The sequence below is a fragment of the Calypte anna genome, chromosome 5A (assembly GCF_003957555.1).
Source record: "Calypte anna isolate BGI_N300 chromosome 5A, bCalAnn1_v1.p, whole genome shotgun sequence".
NCBI classification, from domain to species: domain Eukaryota; kingdom Metazoa; phylum Chordata; class Aves; order Apodiformes; family Trochilidae; genus Calypte; species Calypte anna.
Window position 1 is genome coordinate 19,759,611 of NC_044251.1, and position 16,581 is coordinate 19,776,191.

Genomic DNA, 16,581 nt, shown 5'->3' on the forward strand with positions numbered 1-16,581 from the left:
TTTTGTTTTGTTTTGTTTTGTTTGGGGGGGGGCGGGGGGGTGGGTAAATGATATGTCACATTTAATGTTTAACAGTGAAATTCCATCTTTCTTGTTTTCATCTGGGAGATCTTTGCAGCTACCTCACTCTTCCTTACTTTCCAAGCTATATGCCTCCATTAAAGGCTATGGTGCAATGGTTTGATGCACCATCAAACCATTGGTTAGTGGTTGGTTTCTTAGTCAGACTGATCCTTACTTGATTCTTTCATCAAACTTAATTGCCAGTTTCTCTCCAGCTGCAGCTGGCCTCACACCTGAATTTCATACTCTTTTTTGTTTGTTTGTTACCTATTATGGGTCATTAGTTATTAAGGCATGATTTTTCCACCACCTGAGTCAATGGAAAATTTGCAGCCAATTTTAGTAGGAGGTGGCTGAGGCTATTCATGCACACAACACTGTCTTCAGCTGAAGCGCTGTAAAGGCTACTGGTTTGGTATTTTTATTTCATAAAAATAATACAGAAAATAATTGTATGGAGTTATATACTTGCCCTTGCTTTCTGAAGTGGCAAATGGAGCAATTTTGTGAAGGAAAAATAAAGCAATCTTTTCACCAAACAAAATGAAGGGCGTAGGGGGACAGTCCTATAAACTTACTGTTTATTCACACCTTTCTAGCACATACTTACCTACCACCAATATTCAAATGCTCTTTTATACTTTTTTACAGAAAGGAAAGGATTTTGGATATTTTCCAAGAGATGCTGTGAAAGTTGAGGATGTTTTTACTGCAGAAGAAGTTGAAGTGCTCACTAAGGTAAACCAACATCACCAAATTTTCCAAAGTAGTTATGTTAGAAATTCAAGGGTCAATGCATATTTTATTTCAGATAATTCAAAATGCTTTGTTTTCATTATTGCTCCATCTGCATTTTTATTGTTCTCTAAAACAATTATAATTTAATAAATTATATAGAACCATTAGGAATAATATAATTGCTTACAGTGCTTTGTGTAAAGTTAAACACATGTATACCCACATAGAAAGGAAGAGAATAAGATATTTTGGTGTGCTACACAGTGTTGTGCAAAAATTATACATGAAAACAATTTAAAAGATGATATTGTTATTTTAGGAAGCGGATTTCCTTTGTCTTCATGGAGATAAGTATGCTTTTGAAAATGATGATAGTACATTACATGATCACAACAAAGAAAATGAATATTCATCATCTGATGCAGAATCAAAGCTGCGTGGAAATGAACTCTTAAAACATACCAGAGACTACATGGATAAGGAAGAAAGAGTTGAATCAGTTTCTGATATTTACTCCAAGGAATCTCACACTCAGGAGGAGTCTGCAAGCAAAAAGTTGGTTAGAAAAAATGAGAATGTAAGAGATGACACAGAAGAGCCACAAACACAAGACTATCTCCCACCAAAATCCATTCCAACTCAGCTTAGTTGGATTGCAGGATGGTTAACCACAGGAAGTGAAACCAATGAAGAGCCCTTAAAAGATCTTACTGAACCTTTAGAAGAAAATACATACCGAGGCAGAAAAATAATGGTAACTGCTGAAAATGACTTAGAGGAACCAAATGAAAAGGAAAAACAAGAACACCAAGCATCTGCTTGGTTTCAAGATAGACTGACAGACTTTCTGTATTTCGGTCAAGAAAAAGTGGATGTTGCTTTGGCATCAGAAAAAAGTGATCGACAAATCCATGTTTCTGGTATCCCTGGACATTCTAATAATGAACAGGACACAGTAGCCACAGAGTTACTGACAGAAGAACAGAAGAGTGAGAGCCAGGAATCCAAATCAAGTTGGTTTGATTTGGGTTTAAGTAATGTTCTGAATTTTGGCTATGCTGAGGAAGATCAGATTGCTACAGAAGACCAGCAAGGCAGAGAAACAGAGGATGAAGCAAGTAACAATGAAGAAATACAGACTTTAGACCAGAAAGAATCACACATGGACAAAGAATCAAATGAGGAAGTTAAAGCAGTGACACATGAAAAAGATGAAAATAATTATGCACAAGAAATAATAGATTCAAACAGTAATATGCCACATCCTGGGGAAACATCAGCAAGTGTGCACAGTTTTAATGACACCAAAAGCACCCCAAACAGCACAGAATCATCTTTTGATATACTAACAGGTGACAAAGACAACTCAATCGAATTTTGCAGTTCAGAACAAGACTTGGTATCAGAAAGCCAACCACTGGAAACTACTGAAGCTAAAAAGACAAATCAGGAGTCAGAAAGCAAACATTGCCAGTCAGGTTGGTATACAAATATCTATAATAGCTTTATGAATAATATGGACACATGGCAATCAACAGGGACATATATCAGTTGCATCAGATAAGATTTCTTCTCTTCCTAGCCCACCTTAGAATTTTGATTCCTCTGACACAAAAATAACAGAAGAAAATCCTGACAAAGCTGAAGAATAGTGCAGTCTCTTGTCATTTAGTCATTTTGCAAGCATAAAGATGTTTCAGGGTTCAAAAGCCAAAGAAGAGCAAGTGCAGAGTTTTAAAGATTATGTGGGGTTTTTTGGAAGAAACACCTCAAACTGAAAATTATTAAGAAATAGTACACAGAAATAACAAAAGAGCAATGAAAGCACAAATAAATCAGTCAGTAATGATTGCACGCTCATCAGGGAAATAAGAGTGCAATCCAAGAAAGCAATATTTTTTCTGCACTGTCTGTGCAAAATAATCAACACAGTAATGAAAACAAATATGCAAAATTAGTTAGTGATGCTTCACAAATTTTAATCTGTTGAAACACTAGTACAACCTGAAGTAACTCCAAAGGTAGTATGTGCCCTTCTTTAGGTATTCCAGTGACAAGGAACATGTTTCTAAGACTAGTGAAAGTCGGGAAAACACCAATATAAAAAGCTATTATAATGACCCTGTCTCCAATGATTTTCTATATTTAATTTCAAAATCATATTTTCAAAAGACTGTGGAAGTTGGAACTACTCTGCAGGGAAAATAAAAAAAAAAAGAAACTGTTGAAACAACGCAAAAAGAACAAAATAACCTGAATACTTGCATTCAAGAATCTGTACATTTTAAAAAGTATTACCAAGTAATAGGGAACTACCCAGAACTGCAGATAAACATCTGAGCATCATGAAGACCCCAGGTGACAGTGAACTAAGTTTTACCCTGGAAATACCTGAGAAAGACAAGCCAGTCAAATGCTGTGGTACAGAACAAAATTAAGCATTGAAAGCAAGTTCAAAATGGATGGTGATGTAAAAGATGAAACTCAGAAACTAGAGGATGAAACTGACTCACTGGGTTTTTATGAAAACAACGTCAAAAATACGTATATTTAATGATGAACAGAATCAGAATTCTGAGTCCTAAGAACTGACCTCAGACCAACTTTTCTCTATTCACTCCTCACCTAGTGGCTTCAGTTTAACAGGTACCAAAATTTCAGAAGAAACTGGCCAATTGTAAGACATGTGAAGTTTCAGAAAGTAAAACCTCCTTGCTGAGAACAGAACTAAACTTACATAATGAAAAAGGGCCTCATTGTAAGCCTTGATAAAACACTCTGGGAAAAAGAAGCTGGAGGCACCTCAAATCAGAAGGTTAAACATAACTAATCAGATAACAGTAATGCTGATACCACCAAAGAGAATGGGCTCTGACTTCAGCTGGCAGTGTAAGTAACAAAGAGGGCAGTGGAAGAAAAAAAAAAAACAACCAACAAAAACCCCAACAAAAAATCTACCAGATTAGTAAAAGATGGGACAACACTTGATGCTTTTGCTGATAGCTTGTCAGGACAGAACATATGAAATGAACAAATTTCTATGAACATGCAAAATCACTTGAAAGGTGATGCAGAAACAACACGGGGAGATTCATGTTTCCAGCGTAAGCTCTTCTGGTACCAGAGAATGGGTCAGCGGACAGTCTTAATCCAGATCTTGGAAAGAAATATAAAAATGACGTGATACAAATAAAGAAAAGATTATTCTGTATCATCAGATTTAGGCCCATCAATTCAAGTTGTTATGACAGTGCAAGATACAAAGAAAATAAATTTGAGTTTTGGGAGGCATCATTAAATGCTACTTCCAAAGGCACAGTGATATCAAAGCCTTCAGCTGAATCCAAGGCCAAAAAAACTACAAACATTTATAAAGAAAATGTAGTGACAATAAAAGTAACAGAAGTCACATGACATTAGTCATTCTGAACCTAAACTTTTACCCTACCAGCCCTCTAAAATACAGGGAAAATCTGAAAGAAACTAAAAAATAGTTATTGTCTCCTCAGCCCCTCAAACTACAAAGCCAGACTGCTATTAAAAAAACCCCAACAAAATAAAAAAAACAAACAAAAACCACCAAGCAAAAAACAAAATAAATAAATAAAAAACCCAACAGGCCAGAGAGATGAAATCTTGGCAATTTGAGATTGCTTGGAAACCTGACTGATTAGTGTATGGTGAAAAAGAAGATACTGAAGTACCTGAAAGGATGGAAAATACTGAAAAATTAATTGCTAAAACAAGACAGGAGAGGAAAAGGAAAAAAAGAATCTGAAAATCAGAGAGAGTCTAAGTCCAGAAATATAAATAATAAAAATGATACTCTAACGGAAAGGGTTCCGGGTAGTACTTTTATCAGATCATCAGGGTTCTTTGCTAAGATTTTAGAAAAAAATAATAATTAAGCCTGTACAAAAAAAGTCTGAGGATACGTTTGTCAAAATGCCTCAAATGAAAATATGGATGATACTAGGATTAGTGGAATTAAATACTGCACAGAAGAATGAGATGGAATTAAGAGAAAAGGCATCTGAAGAAGAAAAAGATACAACTTAATCTATAGCAGTTGCAGAAAATTACAAAAACAATTTAGAAATCACGAAAGATAAATCTGAAAGGAAGGACAGCTTGACCAAATCGTAGTAGGGCGGAGTTCATGTCCCCAAAACCAAGAACAACCAGGCAAATATTGTATGGTCAACACTCGGAGTTACTAAACCCATTGATTACATTCCAACAATTTTATTTAAAGTTAAAACAGGATGTTAAGCAATCCTTAGAACATTTCTGTGAGGGAAGCAAACTCATGCAGCTGCACCAGCAGTTTGAAAAGATGCATAATGAAATCAGCTTACTCATGTGAAGACAGTATTACACAGAGGAAACAAGTGGCTGTGTCCACACAAAAGGGGCACAGTTTCAACACAGGGTAGGACAAATGCATGCAAACCCAGGAATGTTCTTCTGGAGTTGCCAGAGCTTTTGTCTGTTGTAACAATTAAGCATGCAGTCCAAACCGCAGCTACAGGTACTGGTCTAACACTTTACTAACAGTGATTTAGCAAGAACAAAATATGCTTTTTTGAGGAAAAAAATTACAACAGATTCAACACTGTGTCCTGGTGATTTAAAATCAAGAGGTTGTGAACCTAAATCATAGTAGTTAATGACTGATTTATGGTATTTTGAGGATCTGATAATACAGTTTGAGTTAATATAGTGGTAACAGTTTAAGAGACAGTTATTCCTCCTGAATTTTACTACTGGATTATTTGTCATGTGTATCTTTGGCCAATACTGTCTTGAAGCATAGAAATCAAACATTAATCAATTTGTAAATGTCTTTTTTTTTCCTGTGTGGATAAGAAAGATGTGAGTTTTTTGAAAGCAGCATTTTATTGACTTTAGGTTATTTACTCCAAGTCATGGAAACAGAGGCAGCTGGGTGCCTCCAGTGATATTTCTGAATGAACATGCCTTGTATTTTGTAGTGAAGTGTGTTATCTTTGAGAAGTTTTTTATTTTTAATACTACATTACATTTTAAATTCTTTTTTCATAAAGCTTTTCCCGTTTATATTTGGATATAAGAAAGAGGCACACTAATCCCGAGCAAGGAAGCTATAGGCTAATTATCAAAACCAAGCACTATTTTTTCCTGAACATTGATTTTAACTACTTTACTACATCTCCAGTTTTGCTTCAAGCTCTATCCTCCAAACTCTGTTCTGAGACTATTATTTGAACAAGTAAACTGCAAATCATAAATCATTTTTATTCCAAGGTAGCACTCTAATGCTTAGGTTTAAGTTGAGGAAAATAAAAACAAAAAAACAAAACAAAAAAATCTCTGTAGAATTCAATATCTTGTAAAAGAGTGTGTGTGTGAGTTGGATCCTCTGAAAATAAGCATGGTTTCCCTTCACAATCATTCGCAGTACTGGGCAGTAGAAGAAAGCTACTGGAAGAAACATCAGAGAAGGAACATGAAATGACTGCAGCTGTTGACACTGAATGCGACAGTGACCAAAATTCAAAAGCAATAGCAATTCCTTCAGGAAATTCTGAAGAAAAACCAGACAGTTCTGTAGTTGACTCTCCATCTGATGACAGAATGCCTTTCTCAGGTGCCATCCAGAGCTATGTTCCAAGCAATGGTGAGTGTTAATTTTCTCATTTTAAGGAAAATAATTTTGCAATCTTAAAAAAAAAAAGTAATTATATTGACAATTGTAATGTGGTTTTTTTTTTCCTTACAAACCATAAGGAGGCTGGATGTATCAGATACTTCTGTGCTTGAATGTTCTTGAGATTGAGGAATCGATAAAATCTGTATTTTCAGCATTGAGAAGTATTATCAAAAAGGTAAGAATTCTTTTTGTGATATAGTGTTGGCATGAGTGCAAAATTAAGGAAGTTGGAAGGAAGGAAGGAAGGAAGGAAGGAAGGAAGGAAGGAAGGAAGGAAGGAAGGAAGGAAGGAAGGAAGGAAGGAAGGAAGGAAGGAAGGAAGGAAGGAAGGAAGAAAGAAAGGAAGGAAGGAAGGAAGGAAGAAAGAAAGGCAGGCTTTTAAAAATTACTTTTTAAAAAAGTAATTTAAAGCCTTGATTCTCAAAGATTCCCATTGTTCATAATTGCATCAAAAAGACTTTTCTAAGCAAATATATAAAATACAAAATGGCAATATGGTTTTTATGGGGATGTCTTAAATATCAAAATGCAGGGACAGAGTGAAAGTAGACCTCACTGGATATAACTTTACAAGAAACAATGCTGCCAGAGGAATGTGAGAAAAGCTAGATGGTGTTCCACTGTGCCCAACAAACAGAAGAGTAGTATCAGGCAAAGTGGCATATAGTAAAATTAATTAATTTTGGTACTTTACTTTGGCTTTCTTTAGGTTGGGTAATTGAAATTTAAGAACCACATAAATTTGTTCCTGATTTCCTATGCACTTACATAGATTATGGCTAAAATGCAGCCTAGGAGGTGCAAACTCAGGGGCTTTTATCTCTCATGAACCAGCCTGGATTTCAGTGGTCCTTGATAGTTCACTGCTATGGCCAAACTCGTTCATGCATTGTTTGATGCAGCTGCTAAAGTCACTTCATCCATCACGGTCTATTAGGTGGTACCAGCTTCTCAGGCTTATCGATCATCTTGAATTGTGAAAAATGAGCCAATGTATGTTTTTTAAAAAGTGTAGTTAAGCACATGTTAAGAAAAATAATATATATATACATGTATATATAAAAAACAAAGCTAGAGCTAGTCCTAGCGAAGGAGGTGGAAACTGTGTGCCCCTGCAGCTACCGTTTCTCACATTTTCCCCTACTTGAGTGTACCGGCAGCTCCGGTACGAACACTTGTTAAGCCAGAACCCAGCGGCAAGTCTCCTGGTTTAAACCCGACTAAACTGCTGCTCCCCAGCAGAACGCGGCCGCGGCGCTTTTCGCTCCGGTCTGCCCGCCGCCTCGGCCCCTGGCGCAAGAACGGGCGGCCGCTGATCCACCTGTTGCCTGCCCGCCCCTCATCCCCGCCCTCTCGGCCAGAGCAGTGCCCGCTCGGGCTCTCTGCTTGGGAAGAGGAGCGCGGAGGTGGCAATGCCAGGGCCAGGCCTCTCGCCAGGGATCTAGCTCAGTTTTATTTCTGTAAAGCCCTGGGGCTGCTGCGCGGGTACAGATGGAGACAGCAGAGGCCCGCGGGGAGGTGAGTTTCCCTGCGTTTAACTTTAAGGAGGAATACGAGTAGGTTGATGGCCAGAAGGGCCACGTCCCTACCGGAGGACGAACCGGGGGTGGCGGCGGCCGTACGCTGAGGGGAGCCGTCGGTCCTGCCCGCCTGCGGGCGTAATGAGAAGGTGAGGGTCTGGGCAGAGAGGTCCCGGAGCCCCGCCGCTCCATGGGCCCGCAGCACCGAGGAGAGCGCACCCCTGAGGCGCGCCTGCCTCCAGAAGCCGTTCCCAGAGGCCCGGTACTACCGTTGCTCTCTCACCTTCCCCGCCCCCCCTTACGACGCAGTGGTACAGCCCACAGCCCCCCGGCTGCTCCCACCTGTACCCGCGGTGTCTCCCCCTCTTCCCGCGGCCGCATTGGTTTTTGCTCCCCCCACGCTCCGCGGCGGTGGTACAGGCCGCGCGAGCCGGAAGGGGCCGCGCGGCGGTGGGTCGTGCCGCCGCTGCCGCGGTAAGATGGCTGCCGGCGGCCGCGGGAATGCTGTGGACGTCGCTACCGCCAGCTTGTGGCTGGGCCTGCGGGAGAGCGCGGAGCGCTACTGTGGGGTGGTCTTGGAAGGGGCGCGCAGGGTGAGTGCCGGGCTCCCCTCTGGCGGACACCCGTGAGTGCCGGGGTCTTGTGCAGCGGCGCCTTGACGTGGGAAGCGGCGTTGCCGGGGGCGTCGGGGGCCTCGGCTCTGAGGGGAACGGAGCCGCGCCGGGGCGCACGGCTGCGGCACAAGCCCCGTGCACGGCGTGGATCCGGACTGTGCCTCGCCGGCATGTGCCCGGAGCCCGGCAGCCTGCCGAGAGCTGGGGACCGGGGTCATTCCGGGGCCGCGGGATGCCGCGGAAGCTGCTCGGTTCTTCCAGAGTAGCGGAGGTCCTGGTCAGAGCGGTGAAACGAACAGCTCCTGCTTTGGCACACACACGCACACCCCTCTTGGCTTGAGACGGGGACCGTCGGGCCGGTTTAGTGCAGAAATCGAGATTAAGAGTTCGGTGCACGGTAACACGTTCCTAAACACCGGTCTCTGGTAGCCCCTGTGAGCAACGTTAGGCAGGTTAGATCTTTGAGAAAATAGTGGTATCCGTTTACAGATAAGATGTGAATGTTTAAATTGTGCTAAATCGTGGGCTCTGTTCAATGTTATTCTAACAAGAAATTGGTTGAGCAGGTTTTTCTACCGAAGAATTGTTATGCCAGCAAATCATTAAATACTTACAAGTATTGATTCTTCTAACAGTGAAACATATAGGCAGTTCAAAGGAGAATTTACCCTAACTAATGATTTACCGTACTGAAAAGTTTTTAGAGCTTTATCGAGATCTCATCATGTGTTGTTGGAACTTTTGAATTTTTTTTTCTTTCCTTGGTAAATGTATAACTTAAGAAACAAAGGCTTCTTTTAACCATTTTCTCAGAGTTTCGGGGAAAAAAATAGGTGTACAAACTGCTATAAGCAGTGGAAGTAAACTAAATCAACATGTAATGTCTATTTCTGTTGAAAATATTAACCTCTTTTAGTTGAAGCTTTTTACTTTATTTTTCAGGCTGTAGCTTCACTGCCTGAATATGTAAGACCTGGTCCTGATCTGTATGGTTTCCCATGGGAAATAGTGGTTTGTGCTAGCATTGTTGGAGCCTTTACAGTTCTCTTGTTCCTGTATAGAAGTTACCAATCAGTAAGTGTTCAATATGTAGAGTGCATTACTGTTTTAAAATCAAATTGTTATTCTGTTTGAGATACATCATGTTCCTGAGTTATAAATCTATTGTGATTGAATTTAGAGTATCTCTAAAAGAGAAATAGTCTGTTTTGCCAAGACAGTAAGCATTTGAATGTGTACTGTGTGACTGTTGGCAGAAACAATGAAACTCACTGTAGAAAGGCTTTCTTTTTCCTTCCATTTTTAATTTCTAAAACTGACTTTCAAAGTAAGCCCTTAAGTTATTTCCTCAGGATGCAGAGGTCTTCCCTAGAGCGTATGTACCACTATGCATATTGGTATCTCCATGACTGCAGTGGCTATGTAGCCGGGCCAGCTCAGGTCTTTCAAGGTAATTGTAGGCAAAAGCAGTCCAGATAGATTCCCATCCAGGGAAGCCTGTTAGAACTTTTTGGACAAGGACCTTGATTCTGTTTATCGGAACAAAGAACCAGTTTTTCTTTGTGCTGTTTGTGAGCACTAAGCTGATGACTTTGGGAAATGCAGTAGTGAAACCTTTTAACACACTAATCAGATTATATTTTTGAGGTAAGCATTGTCTTCTTTTATGACTAAGTAAAGATCTTAGTAATAACAGCTGCTCTTCATACTCCCTACTAAAGAAATAGGTTCAGTGTCTGTAATCCAGTACTCTAAATTTCTTCTCAGTTTTTGCATACTTTTAAATTGACAATGTAACTTTGATACTAGGTGTAGATTGCATAGCAGTTCAGATTATTCAGGTAAAAGCAATTGGATGTTTAGGGTTCCAACATAAAATTAAAACTAGAAAAATGCCACCTTTCCAGCAGTGAGATTGAATATGTTTAAGCTAATGTATGTAATTTGGGCCATTTCTTCTTGTTAGGTGGTATGAAAGAGGCATTTCAGCTGGAATCAGTAAAGCATTAGCTCTAATATAGTTTTTCTGTACGTGTCACTAAGGCATTGGATGTTATGGAAATTACTGATAGCTTTTTCTGTCATCACATCTGTGCTCACTGCTCTTTGGAGAGTTGATAGTTACTCAAAAGTAATTGTGTTCAGTTTTGGATTTTTTGGGAGATAGGAAAAGGGGTGCTTCTGACTTTTTTTCCTTTTTCCATTACTTGGGCACCTTGGCCATCCTGTGGCTTTAAATTAGGAGGAAACTCAGAAAATTTGAGGGACCTGTTATATGTTAGGCAGATGATTCAGGCCCAGCCTTTAGAGGAATGCTGTGTGATAAAGTTTTTGGGAGGTTCATCCATGTCCTGCATTGCTTTTGCAGACCAGTTGTAACAGATTTTGTCTCAGTTTGGTAGATTTTGATTCTAGGGAACTAGACCCCATGTAGCAGCTGCTGCTTTGTCTGAGCTGTATCTTGTTAGGATACCTATCAAATATACCCTTATTGCAGTTCTAACTGTTGTCTTGACATGTATGGGGTTTTTACCTCATAGAAAATGAAGCCTGAGCTGGCACACGGAGCTTCCCTCTCCCTACAATTTTCTGCTCCTTTGGCTGTGCATGTCCACTGCCACTTTGAGTTGGCAGTCATGGTTATGTGTTATGAAAGAGATCCAGGTGAAAACTAGCCAGATTTGCCCTCTTCTCTCTGTTTAGTTAGAGTGGAAGAATAGTGGAAATACACAGTCACAGAGGGGGTAAGAGCAGAGAATGCAATTGCCCATTTTTTAACTGCAGCTTGTAGTTACATTCCTTTAAATTCCATGGTTAAAGTGATTGTGGAACCATAGCTTAAAAGACTGAGTTTTCAGAGCCTATGCAAAAGTAACTGATCAGATGTTTTCAATATCTGTTCTTTTTATTTCAGGTTAGAAGTCGACTTTATGTAGGTAAGCATATTTTTCATACTGTTTCTTTGGAGTATAACTTTTTTGTTTTACTTTCTTTTGTTTTTCTTTTTCTCCTTTTAACAATTCGGGTGTTGCAACACTTAACTGTCTTTCTCTTCTTAGGAAGGGAAAAGCAGCTTGCCAATAAAATTTCTGAACTAGTTGAAGACAAATGTAAAATTCTTGAAAAACTGAGCCTTTGCAAAAAAGAGGTAATGGTCCTCATTTATTGCTTTCATATGTGTCACAGAAATGCATTCAATTTACCAAACACTTAAACATCTTGCTTTGAGATAAGTTTGATATTTTAAAACCTTTTAAAGTGATTCTTCAAACACTTTTTCCTGTTAGTGTCTTTAAGTACAATTAAGGTGTTAGCAAATTCTGCCTTTATTCTTGATTCAGTATATTTTGTTGGAAACAGCTTTAAAATGTCTTTGTTCTGTGACGCTGGGATAATCTGTTAGAGTTGAGACTTCCCTGATTCACAGTGAGATGCATTTTTAAATATTGAGGTGGTAGCTATGTTTCAGACTCAAGCATCATAAATAAATGCTATTATTTAAGCAGTTCTTTACATACATTCTCACATAAAGTATTTCCTTTTCAGTTTGAAGATTTAGAATTGTCTCTGAAGGATGATAATATTATGAAAGAGTCAACAGACGCATACTTTTTTGAGGTAAAAACATAGAAGGAAATTGTTCTTTTAACAGTGTGAGGTAGTGTTTCAGGAATATGTTCCCCGTATTGAAAACCAAAACAAAACTGAAATGCAAAAATCAACAACAAAAAAAGAGAGAGAAAAAAAAAGCCCCAAATCCCCCTAATTGTATTAATTGACAGTGTTGTTATTTTAGTCCTGGGTTACTTAAAACGACATTGAAGCAAGTCATTTAAGATAAGTGTATGTAACAAATCACTAAAAATTATTAATACGAGAGCAAATGGCAAATTAGATAATATTTAATTAAAAAAAAAAGTTTCTTTTTTTCAGGTGGAGAGAATAGTGCATGAATATTTTTCTTCTTGCATGTGGTTTAATTTAAATATAGTCTGTAGGCTGCTGGAGCACGGTTGGAGACAAAACTACCACTGCATCATTTATATTCCTCAAACTTTGAATATATTTTTAAGAGTCCAAAAAAAGTAAATCAAATACCTTATAATCTCTGTATATTGTAACAAAAAAGCACATGGCTTTATTTCACTCTATCCTCTAGAGCTGTTACAGGTTGTATTAACGTGCAAGAGTCTCTAGAGTGCTTTGAGATTTATCCTTGAGTGCTTTACAGTGAAATCTGTTAAATGTATTTTGCTGTCATATTTAAAACATACTTGTTGTCTTCATATGTAATTAATGTCATATTTTATATTAACTGTCAAAACAACTTGATACAGGAAGCACATGAAAAACTTAACAAGTCAAACTTGGAACTCAAGCAAGAGATAGAGAACCTAGAAAAAGAACTGGAAGATGAAAAATCTAAGCAATCAGAAAACGATAACTTGGTAAGAAGAAGTAGAATCCTATCTTTGTCACTATTAAAAAAATCCACAAAAAAAACCCTTATTTGTGGAGAAGACAGACTATTCACTTAGATTTTTTTTAAATAAAAACTAAATTTCCTGCTTTGTCTCCCCTCATACTGCCTGTAGCATATGAGAAAAATGACACCCATAAAGGAAAATACTTGAAGAAAAGCTATTTTTACTGGTTAGGCAGTAGGACCTTCTCTTGTTTGAAAATTAGAATAACTACTAGTTGCCTAGACCTTTTCATTCAAATCAGTGGAAGAAGCTTAATGAAAAATAATTTTCAGGTGACTGAAATTCAGAAGAGATTGGAGTCTTTAGAGAACGAAGCAAAATCTATACAGTCACAAATTGATGAGGTAAGTCTGATACTCATAGTTTCTGTTGTCCAGTCGTTGCAACTTCTCTGTTCTCCACGTAGTTAGTTGTAAATATTTTCTCCATCAAGGGTTAAGGAATAATACGCTGTGTAAATGAAAAGACTTTGTTATACTTGGTGCTTTTGTATGTCTTGATTTAGCAACTTTGAATTTCATACAGTGAATGGCATTTATTGGGAAATACAGTTATCTTGTCTGGGTTCTTTTTTGCCCTTTTAGTCCACAGTGTTGCAAAACTGTAATCAGCAAAACCTGTTGAAATTGTAGGGAAGATGTGAGAATACATATCCAGTTGTGAATGCCCCTTCCCTGGCAATGTTCAGGGCCAGGTTGGAGGGGACTTTTGACAACCTATTCTGGTGTAAGGTGTCCCTTCCCATGGCAGGGGACTTGAAAATTGATGATCTTTCAGGCCCCTTCCAAGCCAGACCATTTTGCATTTCTATATATAGCTCAGCTAGAACACCTACGATTAGGTTCAATAGTACCATCATGATCTTCACCCATTCTTGTTGAACAACACACTTTTTTGTTTCACTCAGACCAAGTCCACCCTAAAGGTATATCAGATTAATACAGAGAGACTGAAGACTTCTGTTCAAGATGCAGTAGATGAAAACTGCCATCTCCAGGAAAGTGAGAAACAGGTACATTCTTCCTAGTTATCCTTAGGAATACTGTATTTTCTTATGATAATATGGAAATGTGATTTCCCCAAGGAGCTCATCCTCCACACAAGACCCATATTAACAAACGTTTTCTAGTAAATGGAATGAGGAAGAGGACATGACTTTATTTTATGTTGGAATAGCTTTGTCCAAAATAGTCCTGTTTTCAAAGAAATTGAATAATTAGAGTTTGTGGGGAAACATGCATAGTGTTCAGTGAGAAAGAGAGCATATGGTAAAAATTATGGTTAAAAATAATACTTAGTATTATCTTACACCAAGTTCTGACAGTTAGTCTACGTCTTGCAGGCAATCACTTTACATCAAGCAAAACCAGGGAAGTCAGTAAAAACAACTCCCAGGATGTAATAAACTTAGGTTTCTAGATAAATAATATGATAAGAGTTGATGAAGCCTAGTAACGAGAGAAAATATATGCTTTGAAAATTGGATTCTCTTTAGAGATTGCTGTAAGCATTTGAGTTAGCTTATTATATTAGAATATCTGTATCCTTTTTTTCTTTTTTAAAGATGGAATTTCACTTATGCACAAAAGGTAACGAAAGTGTTATTTCTTCACAGAAACTAGAGTACTTCTTTTCTTTGTCCATTTGCACTAATGGGTCATAGACTTCTGGCATATGATAGTTTAAACATGATAACAGATGGGCTGTCTCAGATTTCTGATGTGCCAGAGTGAGGATTGGGCCTTTTAGTTTGAACAAGGGAACTGTTAATAAACTCCAAACTTTCTGTGCTTTTTTTTTTTTTTTTTTTTGTAGGAACATTAGAAATATATAATGCTTTAGCTTATTGCAAATCCTTGCTCTTTCTCTTTATTGAAATCTTTATAGGTATATAAAGGCATGTCAGTTTATTTTCTCTTAGGCTCCATGAGAAAAGAATCTCTTAATGTTTAGCTGCCCTTTGAAGATGACATTTACTGATACAAGTAGTTGCCTGCGTATGTCTTCTGAGCAGTATTAGCATAAAGAGTATTTTTGTTTCATCTGCAAAAATGTAGTTTGCATGATGGCTTTTACTGCTTGAAGGGTGCAGCTTTGTGCCACGTGGGGTCTATCCAGCTCGAGTCACACTTTGGTTTATGCCTTCTAGCATATTTTTGAGAAGTAGTGTTCAGTCCCATTTGTCTATTTGCATGGCAGTTCCCCTGCTTGCTGTTTTCTGCTTTGGTTTTTTTGGTTTTGTTTTTCTTTAGTATAACTGGCTGTTACCTTGTTTCTCAACCTAGTTACTCCTTTCTGTACTGCTTTTAAATTTGTCGGCTGTTGTGCAACTTTAAGCAATTTTTTGATAGACACCAAGACAGGTTTTTTTGGTACTGTATTCCATGTTTTTGCGCTGCATATTTTTGTCTTAACAGAAATTTGCATCAGTTCAGTTTCATTCTCACAATAGGAAGGCATGATTTGATTAGTTAATACATTGCAGTAGTTAGTTTTAATGAACTGGTGCTGAAGTGTATTAATCCCTTTCCTGCTGTAAAGTATTTTTGTGAAATGAGATTTTATGAGGGGTTGTCTGTAAAATGTAACCTTGGAATCTTCCAGTCGTTTTCATTAACCACAGTAAATGACAAAGATAGATACTAGTAGGTGTTGATTATGTAGAGTTTTTGTGACTTTCTATAATGGGGAAGCTTTTAAAAAATAAATTTTAAAAATTACTTTAAGAAGTATGGAGGGGAGTAGGATAAATAATACAGTTTTGCAAGGAAGTTTTTTAGAGAGTTTAAATAGCTCTCTAAAAATCTTCCTGATTTCCCTTACCTAACCAACCTCTTCTAGGTTGAAAAGACAGGTAGAATTTCATAAGTGCATGCATATTGGGGAATGAATATTTTCCTTTCCCTTTGCCAGTGTTTGTAGCTGTTACCATTGCTATTGTCACATCAATGTTTTTAAACTGAGTGTAGTATTAACTGAACAGTACTTATAAATGTGGTACAATACCCTAACAACTAATTACAGTGAAGAGCTACTGTAGAACAACTGGACAATAATGCAGAAGCCTTAATTTTCAACTTTCAAGGTTTAACTGTTTTGCAGTCTATCTCTGTCAATTTCTACTGATGGATCTGAGCTTAAAATTCTACTTATTTATAGATAATATACATAACACACTCAAGTACTATACATCCTTGAGTTTTGGTTGCAATAGCCAATCGTGATGAATTGTTATTTCCCTTTTTAGCTTTTACAAGAAGCTGAAGGATGGGGTGAACGATTTGGTGAACTAAATGAACAAACTAAGATGTTTGAATCATCTAAAGCAGATATAGAAGAAGTACTGAAAAATAAAGAGAGTGAAGTAAAGGTAAATTATGATAGCTAGCATTGAATCACATTACTCAGATTGATGCTAATCCTTAAATTTCAAGAAAGCCTTAAAAACCTTTTGTTGTCTTAATATG

At 38.0% G+C, this 16,581-nt stretch overlaps 1 protein-coding gene across 6 annotated transcripts in view; it reads left to right on the plus strand.

The window, feature by feature from the left end:
* Positions 1-16,581, plus strand: part of MIA2 (MIA SH3 domain ER export factor 2) — a 35,582-nt gene that overhangs the window by 2,453 nt on the left and 16,548 nt on the right. For 4 of the 6 annotated variants that reach the window (XM_030451804.1, XM_030451807.1, XM_030451805.1 and 1 more), the window contains 12 exons: positions 715-801; positions 1,121-2,279; positions 6,242-6,460; positions 6,571-6,668; positions 9,570-9,701; positions 11,542-11,563; positions 11,687-11,775; positions 12,174-12,245; positions 12,965-13,075; positions 13,387-13,458; positions 14,022-14,126; positions 16,362-16,484. In XM_030451804.1, coding sequence (XP_030307664.1) covers positions 715-801; positions 1,121-2,279; positions 6,242-6,460; positions 6,571-6,668; positions 9,570-9,701; positions 11,542-11,563; positions 11,687-11,775; positions 12,174-12,245; positions 12,965-13,075; positions 13,387-13,458; positions 14,022-14,126; positions 16,362-16,484 — 2,289 coding nt within the window. Of the gene's footprint in view, positions 1-714; positions 802-1,120; positions 2,280-6,241; positions 6,461-6,570; positions 6,669-7,812; positions 8,012-8,455; positions 8,607-9,569; positions 9,702-11,541; positions 11,564-11,686; positions 11,776-12,173; positions 12,246-12,964; positions 13,076-13,386; positions 13,459-14,021; positions 14,127-16,361; positions 16,485-16,581 lie in introns of those variants that run through there. The other 2 variants (XM_030451809.1, XM_030451808.1) reach the window with 2 other exon arrangements.